We start from the raw sequence: 10,840 nt of genomic DNA on the forward strand, positions 1-10,840 counted from the left end.
TTCTATCAGGCAGACAGAAGTATGAGAGTGCGAGAGACAGAGGTGAGGGAATTAGAAAGATGATCCCCTAACAAGAAAATGAGATAAAATAAGACAATGCAATAAAAAAAATTGTAATTTGCTCTTGTAGTTTTCAGTTAAATTCATTTTTGTGGCTTATTTGATTTAAAACAAATTTATACCACCGTCTGGATCCCTCCACCTACCAAATTGTACCCTTGGGAAACACAGCTTGTGGATACAGATAAAGAGCTTTATTGTGTCTTTCTGGTCTTTATCTACCATGTGACTTATAGACAGGGCTGGGCAGGTTTATGAGTATATTAGAAGCCAAAGAGAAATATTTAGGGGCATTTCTTTTTAGGAACCAGGAATGAATTAATGGGTAGAAATCCATATAAAACGGCATAAAATATTAAGTGCTAACGGTGACGTTTTAGGATCTGTGCTCACTCTGCTCCTTGCATTTGTTTAGTGAAGAATACAGGAAAACCTCGATTAGCTTTGCAGCCAGTGGTCTCGGCTTTTTAATGGATGAAATGGCCACAATGACCCGGTACTAAGCAGAGAGACAATAGTCTGTGAATGTTCTTGAAATGAATGGAGCAAATTATCTGTTGAATCTTTCAAGCACGGCTTCTCTCACTGCTTTTATGTTTAACCCTAAGAATAATTTAAAGGGAATCTACTGATAAACGTTTGTAGGCTCACGTTATTTAAACAGAGCCATTGTTTCGGTGTGCTTCCTAACACTACCTATTTCCACAAAGTTCTGTGTGGTTTTTTGATGTTGTATGTTAATTTTCTCTTCAAGCTGAAACTTTTGCTCTCTAGCTTCACTCGGCATTATAAAGGGCCAAGTCTGGCGAGCATCTCCTGCAAGAAGGGCTGAGAAGGCTCTGCATAATACATAGTTAATGCGAGGATTTCTTCAAAGTGTTCACATTCCTTCTTGAAGAAGCTCGAAGGTTGCCTCATGATACAAAGTGAAGCCACTGAATTGCAACCCCTCAGTTTAGTATACATCCCACTGAGGCTGCCACCCTGCCGCCGTCTTCCTTCCGCTATACCCTGTATATTACTATACCTTAATTCATAAGATTCATGACCTCTCGAGAAAATAAAACCCTAACCGCAATTTCTAATCTCACTTGTTACAACTGGAAATAGCTAATGGACTTGAACTCAACAGACCTATAGAAAAAGGAAACAATATATTTTTACAGCCCATGAATAAGCAAAGCAACCACATTATGTGCGATCCAATCATTCAAGGAAGGTAATTGCTTCCTCCCGTTGTTTTCGTTTTGGAATTGTGATGTGGGTATATCCCTTTAAATGACAGCTTTACGAAGAAAAATGCATCGAGGAGTCAAAACTGTAAGTAAGCCAACGATCAAATAATCAATCAATAAAATTTGAAGGTTATCCTAGGGAAAAAAAATAAAAGGCCCTGAATTATATATAGATGAGATACAAACAAACCAAACTATATGCTATTTATGTTATTAATGATGGTAGGCTTAGGAGATAGAATTCTAAGAATCCAAAACTTCATTAAGCTTCCAAGAATATTGGAGGTTTCCACAGTTTTCCTTTTAGACCAATCTCTCTAGATCTCAGATTTGTAAGCGAAAGTCAGTGGATTTTTCATGTTTTTCCCCCAAAATACAGTTTCATACACTAAATAAACTAATGTAATATTGATTATAACTTAAAATAAGCAATGTGTCTATTGCAAACGCACCTTCCCTGTATACCTGGGTAAAAGCTATCTTAAGTTACCATTTTTTTTTTTTACAGTTACTTGATTATTCCTCCCCATTGTTATCTCTCCTATATTGTGAAGTGGTTGATTGTTGTTGATTGGTTCTGGCAGACTTTGGAAGGGTGGGGAAGGAGAAGGGCTTGAACCTCAAAACAGGGAACGGATTAGATACGCCATCCTTTGTTACAGATCTCAGCTTCTCTCAGATTAATTTTTTTATGTATCCACGCTGACTGGCATTAAATAACAACCTAGAAGTAGTTTCAATAAATTATTTTAGTTATAGATATAAGTATATAGAGTGCTATGAATAACTTTGTATTTCAGGAAAATTTTTATTCCTTATTTATGTAATCGTATTTATTATGCTGCGGGCTTATAACTACCTTTCCAATCACGCAATCATCTTGGAGGACAAAACTAATGTTTGGCAAGTAAAATGTTCTAGCTTTACGTCCATGGATTACTAATGGTGGCGCATCTACATTTAAAAGTCATATGGGTCCCTACTATACAAAATGTATTGTGTCAAACATCTGACGCATGGATAGTAGAAACACGTGGTCACATGCAATGTGGATCACTAGTGAATGTCCAGATCCTAGAGGTCTTGCTACTTTCTATACTCTTCTCTGGTGTTGAGACTTGTGAGTTATCACTCTTTAGCTAAAGTTGGTAAATTGCTGAGAATTAAGAATTTAACATTTACTTTTAGGTGGACCATAGTTCCTGGTTTCTGGGTCCTTCCAACTTTTTAAAGAGGCACGGCATAGCAGCGTTGCTTAGCGTGGTTACATGATGTTATTATTGGGCTGTTAACGCCAAATCTTTCTTCTTGGCTATGAACAAATCATGTGATATACGTCTGATCCTTCTCTGCTAGAAATCAGAGTAGACATCTAATTTCATAGTTCAGCTTCTTCAAATGTTTTATGCAGAGGTCAATAAGTCATCTGCGTGCCTCGGGCAACAATGTGGTTCCATGAAGGTATTTGGGATTGAACACAAGCTTTCGATTGGTTGCAATATAGTCTGATGAAGTCAGATGGAGATATTAATGGCCTTTTATATATCTCAGATGACATATATAATGACCTAGACATTTAGGTCATTCGTAAATTTAAACATGCTAATATTTTTGAGGGTAGATCAATGAATGTATATGCAGCAGATCAGCTTCTATAGTGTGCGGCCACTGAATGGATTAGGGCTGCAACTAATGATTATTGGCTGATTATTTTTTCGATTAATCGAATAAAAAAAATTATATTTTTCATTTATTTAAAAAAATTTAATAAACAAACAGGATGTTAAAAACAAACAGCAGAATAAAAAAAAAAAACTTGATAAAAATGCATTTCTTGTTTTTATTTCCCAACCTGCCCCCTAGTTATGCACATCTGAGCCCAGGCTTGCCACACTGCCTTCCAGATATGCCATATACCCCCAGATATGCCACTCTGCCCTCTCCACGTACGCCATATACCCCCAGATATGCCACGCTGCCCTCCCCACATATGCCATACTGCTCTCCCCACAAATGCCTTATATGCCCCATGCCTTATACCCCCTGATTTGCCACATAACCCCAGATATGTCACTCCACCGTCCCCACATATGCCTTATATAGCCTATATGCCTTATACCCCCTGATATGACACTGTGTCCCCTGATATGCCTTATACCCCAGTATGCCACTCTGTCCTCCCCAGATATACCTTATACCCCCCAGATATACCATAGTGCCCTCATAGATTCACAGACACTGACACATACAGGATTAATCTTCACTGCCCCCAGGATTTAGATTCCCCCTAGTTTGCACCCCTTAACCTCTAACTGCACCTTAAGTTAACCTTATTAAATTAAATTAACTCTCAGTCCTCAGCATTAAATTAACCCCATCAACCATAACTGCCCCTAAATTAACCCTAAACACCCCATTAAGGGACTGGGGGAAAGAAAAAGGTGGGGCCAATCGTCAGTGTGACTGCAGGGAGGGACTGGAAAGTAGTAATTGCTGTAAGTGACACTGAATGAACCGGATTATAATACGAGGGGTACCGTATTTGCTCGATTATAAGACGACCCTGATTATAAGACGACCCCCCAAAATCTGAATATTAACTTAGGAAAAAAGAAAAAGCCTGAATATAAGACGACCCTAAAGGAAAAAAGTTTTACCAGTAAATGTTAATTCATGTAAACTATTTTTTTTAATAAAAGCTATGATTGAGAAAAATATTTTTTTTGTTTTTATTTCTTGTATTTTCCAGCCTGTCCCCCAGTTACGCACATCTGCCCCCAGGCTTGCCACACCAATATGGCACTGTGGCCCATGATATGCCTTTTAACCCTCTATATGCCACTGTGCCCCATGGTATGCCTTTTGACCCCCTATATGCCACTCTGCCTCCAGAAATGCCTTATACCCCTATATCCCATTCTGGCATTTAGGGGGTTAAAATGCATATTATGGGGCAGAGTGGCATATAGGGAGGTATAAGGCATTTCAGGAGGCAGAGTGGCATTAAGGGAGTTAAAAGGCATTGTATAGAGCACTCTGCCTCCAGAAATGCCTTATACCCCTATATGCCACTCTGGCATTTAGGGGGTTAAAAGGCATATTATGGGGCAGAGTGGCATATAGGGAGGTATAAGGCATTTCAGGAGGCAGAGTGCTCTATTAAATGCCCCCTTAACGCCACTCCAGAAATGCCCTATGCCCCCATTTAACTAACACACACACACACACTCTCTCCCCCCCTCCCCTCCCCTCTCCTCTCTCCCCTCTCAGCCCTCTCTTACCGGTGCTTCCAGCCGGGGCAGCGGGTTGACGTCGCCTTCTGCTGCAGCCGGAAGGAGGTGGAGTTGGCAGCGGGGGTTTGTATGCGTCCGTCGCGTATACTTTCCCCGGCTGTCAGAGATCAGAGATCTCTGACAGTCGGGGAAGGTCTACGCGACGGACGCAGACAACCCCCGCTGCTAGCCACACCTCCTTCCGGCTGCAGCGGACGTTGTCTACGCGGATCGCGTAGACGTCAACCCGCTGCCCCGGCAATACAGCAGGAAGCACCGGTAAGTGTGTATGATGGGGGGGGGGGGTGAGACAGGAGGATCCAGGTCCCCTGCAGCGGTGCGGGGGATCTGGATCTTAGTCTCCTAATCAGACTCTATTTGAGGTCTGATTAGAAGACGACCCCGATTAGAAGACGAGGGGTATTTTTCAGAGCATTTGCTCTGAAAAAAACCTCGTCTTATAATCGAGCAAATACGGTATTTTTCAGATCATTTGCTCTGAAAAAACCCTCATCTTATGATCGATAAAAATCTATTTAACTAATCGGCAACGATTTTCATTATCGATTATTTCGATTCTATCGATTAGTTGTTGCAGCCCTAGAATGGATATGCAGCAGATCGGCCGCTATAATATGCAGCCACTGAATGTATATGCAGCAGATGGGCCACTATAGTGTGCAGCCACTAAATGGATATGCAGCAGATCGGCCGCTATAGTGCGCAGCCACTGAATGGATATGTCTGGCTATTGTATCCAGCCACTAGTTGTGCTCTCATACCTAGGTGACTGTCTGACTTAAAGTGCCGCTGCATTATCCCCAGTCCGGCCTTGATACTACAATTAAGATGGACAACTCATCACCAATCCAATAATCAATAACGCCATTTACTTCACCAATGTCAGCACTGTAATAGTGAAAACCTGGCCTGAGCATCAAAGGCAAATGCAGTTGTTTACTACAATATCAAAAAAGCATGTGCAGAAAAGTGTCATTTGCTGAGGTCTAAGGTACATATGCAAGATAACCCAAGAAACAAAGTAGCCATGGTTCGTAGAGTTTTAGATTTGGCTCACAATTTATTGTGCCACTTTATATTCACCTGTATGAGCGTACCTCTTTCTAGCGCCTGAAAAATATTAAATTGGCTTTGAGATTTGTCTGTGAGGCTAATTCTATAAAAATTAGTCATCAAACCATTTTGGACCAATAAACATATATGAAGCGATTATAGACCATGTCTAAGGGTATTTCCAATGAGCATTTCATTACAAAGGTGTTGGCAATCAGTAAAGGGAGCCATCCATGTTTTGGCTGCAAGACTGAGAACGTAGACCATACAGGGTTATGTCCATTTGCACCACTTAATTACCAAATGTAATTTAAAGGAAAATTCAATGTCATCAAGTATAGTAGCACTTTAGTACAGCAAAATTAATGTTAACTGGGAGCCCAGCCTTTATTAAACAACTAACCACAAATGACCACCCTGGAATTGCCAACATCTACACATCACAGCAACATGGTCTGGGAGGTAGAACATGCACTGTCTGAAGTATACCAGAAACATGAGACAAGAGGCCAGCATGGCTGTAAAGCTTTTGTGTCCCGTGTGATATATAGGTATCATACCCTCATCAACCATTTTCAATATTAACTAATGTACGCTGTGAAATTAAACCTTACAAGTAATCTATGGTCCTTCACTCACTAACATATTAGCCATCAATATACAGGTTTTAGCATTCACGTCACTTTATGTCCAGTATGATACCCTCTCAGCAGAGATTCCCTGCCATTGATTCTATTACATAGTGTTGCGTCACTGGCTGCCTATTGGCTGTTTTGATGATGTCGTGCAGTCATATGGTGCTGACAACGTAATGGATGTTTGCCAGCTATTTTGATATAAGAAATGGTAGTTCCCCCTTAACATTTTTTTTTGTGTTACAGTCATTTATAAATCATGCTGCTCTCAACAGATGTAGTTTCTTTTCCAATTATTATTCCATTAAAACGTAGTTGATAACACCTTTCATACTCCCCATTAAGGAATCCTCGCCATGAATATTATTAGAATAAACTATTTCATTTATTTAGCAATATTGCAATACTTAAGCACTCCCAGACACATACGGTATTTCGAATGACACCTATTACCTAATGATGGTTCCTATAATCACACAGTACACGATGACACATTGAAATGCTTAACTAATTCCATGAAATATCATAATGAACATTATTTTATTTTTGCACTTAATGGGTAAAGTATCAGCATGGCTTGGTCCTTAAGATAAAGGCAATACCAGTGCAGGAATATTGGTAACAACCATGTGTTTTCCTTTTCACCTTTAAGCACAAAAATATATTATCACAAGTATTATTTCACTGCCCATACTACAGAAGTATTATATTCAATGTCACAATAATCCCAAGATTTTACCATCCAATGCTGGCCATGCGAATGTAAATCCAGAAAGACAGCAGCTGGACTTACTACATACATGCATATATGTAAACGTTACATATATGTAAAAGTATCTATGAGATATGATTGCTTGTCAGTACCACCATCAACTCTTTTACCTGCTTAGCTTGACAGAACCAACCTATACTATACACCCTATCTTACTATATATATATATAATATGGTTTCTGTAAATGAGAAACTAACATTACTTAGTTTACTGAGGCTAAATATCCGGTGACTAAAAGCAGCTGAAACAATAAAAAAAAGTCAAGGCAAACTAAAGCCTGAGCACAATCTATCATCCTGTCAACTGCATATTGATTTTGCAGGGGTGGGGAAAAGATGAAATTTCCAGCAGCTCAATTGCTTTATTAATATCAATAAAACAATTACCAGTTTAGTTTGTTTAAAACATTAAAAGCAAATTATTGTTTTTTTCTTCAACGCTCGTCCTTCAGCATCTTTCCCTGTATAAGGGGGAGCATATGATGCTTTGTGTGGATGCTAGGACAGTAGTATGGAGAACACACGCACACATATATATATCTATATCTATATATATATAATCTGTTACCCTTCTTGTTTCCCTATGGCTTCCATGATTGAGCAATACTTATCCACATTAACCCTTTCACTACCATCAAGATATTGAGGGTATCCCCACTTCTCGCACCAAATTTTCCTTTAAACTTAAACTGTAAAACGCTTTAAAATTGAGAGTAAGTCACCCGTGCAACCAAACGATTAAAAAAGCCGCTAAAAACCTGAAAGAAAATGTATCGCAAACAATGATTATTGTATACTTTATGTTCTTTCGTGCTATCGCTGACATAGACCTCATTCTCTTTCTGGTAAAAGTTTGGGACCAAAAGTTTTATTTTAATCCATGAATGATATGATGAGAATAAATTAATGAGATTATATATATATATTATATGTGTGTGTGTGTGTGTGTGTGTGTTTGGAATTACTGACCGCGTAGGGATTGCAGATAAATAAAATACAATAATGACTGTGTGCCTATGTGGATTTATGGCCGGTACATGACATTTGGATCGCTTCAGCGGCACTTTGCCTACTTACATTTTCCCCCAGACAATAAATAATGTTTCATAAAACCATTCAATTCATGATTTAATAGGACTGATGAGTACAACGTGAAACATAAGACCAAAACACTAAAAAATATATATATAATAATAAAATGTATCGAGTAAAGATAGAAACATTGTCAATGACAAGGTAAACAAAGACACGTGAGATCCCCGCGGAGAGTACGGGGTTAACGTGAGGTATGCGGGGAGGGGGCACACAACGTGCTCTCGCATACGGGCCGGGGCTCTTTCACCACCCCGGCGAGCCTTCACACAGGGGATAGTGCATCTTGAAGCCAGACAAGAAGCACTGGAGGGGCGGGGGGACGGGGGGGATACGGGGGAAAAAAGAATCATCTCCTCTGACCTCTAGTGAAGTGCCCGGCTTTTTCTTAAGCTCCTCACATTTCCTAAATTTGCAGATCTGGTGTCCTGTTTTGCGGTTCCTGCAGCTGCTGCAGACTCCACAGTTGATGAGCCGCTTGCAGGGGACGCAGACCCCACACCTTTTCCTTTTCTTCTTGGCAGGGTTCCCGCCGGCTCCCGAGGAATTATTCTGCGGGCAGTCTGCCAGATTGGCAATTTGAAACGCACTGTCTGTGACGGCTGCCGAGGCTGCTGCGGGGGAGTGAAGGGCTGTCATGACGATGACCCCTGGAGGTAATGAGATGCCCCCTAGAGCCGGAATGGCGGAAAAAGTTCCAACGCGTTCGGGGAGATTCATTATCTCTGCTTCAGCGGCGCCGCATTTCAGCTTGTTCATGCATTCCCCTGCCAAAGGTCTGCAGTGTTCAGGGGATAAGGTGGAAAGGAAATTATTATTTGCCATTTGCAACGACTCTGGCGCCCCGCCAGGCTTCCCCAGCCTCTGGGAGTCGTTTCTGTGCATGCTGGTCCTATTAGGGTTGATAGCGGCGGATTTCCTCCCCCAGAGCATTGCATTATCGCAGTTCCAGGGGGACATGCCGATCCGGGCACTGGGGAAGATGGGGGTGGTGATCCTGGCAATCTTAGCAGCCTGGGGGAAGGCTCCATTGGTTTTGTAAAAGGTTGCAAATGACCTATAGCGTTCCATTTCCGAGTTGTAATCCATGAGGCTATTCAGAGCCCCCTCCACCAGGTTATCCTTGGGGAGAACGGCAGCCTCTGGGTTCTGTCCATTTTCCACACAGACATTAGTGTTCATATTGGACATCTCGGAGGAGGGCAGGTGGAAGGGGGCAGGGGGAGAGAGAGGGGGGAAAGAACCGAAGCAGGGTAACTCAGTCACCTTTCTAGATGGGGTGAGCCCCTTCCACTCACGAACCCAAACCGATTGCTTTATTTGGGGGCTCTTCTGAAAGACGAACGTGTGTTTTTATTCCTTTGTGGATAACGATTTATCACGGAGCATCTTCTCGAGCATTGTCACAAATGCCAACTGTTCCAAGTGAAACAAAGGGAATCATTCCAATAAAGGTGCGGGAAGAGGAGAGAAAAGAAAGAAATATACCGTCAAGATCATTTCTATCATATTAATAAAAAAAAACTGTCCCCCCCCCACCTCCCTCTCCCCCCCCCTTTCCTACCCATGCATAATTGAATTGCATAATAGCATTAATAGCTGGTTAGAATACCTGAAGGTGGCAAGGAGGAGGGGGTGCATTTGGGGGGTGTTGACAAATGCCAAGGAGAGAGACGGGAGAGAAAGTGGAGATCAAAAGACATGTAAATCAGAGATGGGAGAGGGTAGGAGTGCCTCCAACCACCGGGCATTTAACGTGCTGAATGTATGAATAAAGTCCTGTCAAGGCAAGGAAACGCAGCAAAAGCCCGGGAGCGAAAATGGTCACGAGCGAGAAGAAAAAAAAAAAAAACACGAACAGGAAATTAGCAAATTAAGTGCTGAGAAAGTCGACAAAGCATCAGAGTAGAATAATAATAATAATACATGTGAGAGGCGAGCGAGGAGCTGCCCGCCGCCACACGGCCCCTGTGTGTGACGGCCATTAGTTGGAATCACAGAACAGCTGGCTCGGCTAGGGTCTTAATTCAATGTACCAAGGACAGGTCTCAATTGGAGCGGCCATGGAAATGGTGGAGAGTGGGGAAGTAGGCCCCTGCAATGGGAGGGAAGGGAGACAGAGTAGGGAGAGAGAGAGAGAGCGGAAGGAAAGGGAGAGAGATGAGAAAGGGGCCAGATAAAAATAAGTCAGGCGATTTCATATTCTTCTCGTGTTATCTAAGAGCCAGCAGCAGCTGTACCGAGTCCTTTACAATCACAGTGTAAGAAGCACACTGTGAATACGAGGCACCTGCACAAACATGGCATGGTCGCAGGCAAAGACGCTTTATTGTGTCCCAATAGAAAAAAAAACTGGGGGGCAAAAACAACCATGTGCTGAATTAACTCCCTCAGGCCCTGGGGGGGGGGGGTGTACAAAGCATCCCCTCTCGCCCCCAAAGGGTTAAGCAGTGAAGCCTTCCATGAATACAGTGGAAACTTTTACATATGACTGTGATCATTGAGAAAGCAGCTAGCACTTTCTTACACAGCACTGTCATCAATTCACAAGTTCACAGTATAGATTATTTAGGTGTCACCTGCGAGCCCTCCATAACGGGACCAGGTATTTTTAGATGGGGATGCTAAATGAGGCTAAGTCCAATTACACACCGTGATATTCACAGATCTAAATGGTTATCAATTACAGTAATTAGGCAC

The 10,840-nt window shown here is 41.7% G+C and overlaps 1 protein-coding gene across 1 annotated transcript; it reads right to left on the reverse strand.

Moving 5' to 3' along the window:
• Window positions 1-8,386: 8,386 nt before the first annotated feature.
• LOC149289301 (CXXC-type zinc finger protein 4) lies at window positions 8,387-9,331 on the reverse strand. The gene has a single exon (XM_089490714.1). The coding sequence runs from the start codon at window positions 9,329-9,331 to the stop codon at window positions 8,387-8,389; it is 945 nt and encodes a 314-aa protein (XP_089346840.1).
• Between the last annotated feature and the right edge of the window lie 1,509 nt (window positions 9,332-10,840).

This window comes from Sceloporus occidentalis, unplaced genomic scaffold (assembly GCF_023333645.1).
Source record: "Sceloporus occidentalis isolate IW3139 unplaced genomic scaffold, rSceOcc1.0.p SCAF_46, whole genome shotgun sequence".
NCBI classification, from domain to species: domain Eukaryota; kingdom Metazoa; phylum Chordata; class Lepidosauria; order Squamata; family Phrynosomatidae; genus Sceloporus; species Sceloporus occidentalis.

Coding starts and splice junctions, on each gene's coding strand:
- LOC149289301 (XM_089490714.1), bottom strand. CDS start 9,331: ATGTCCAATATGAACACTAATGTCTGTGTGGAAAATGGACAGAACCCA.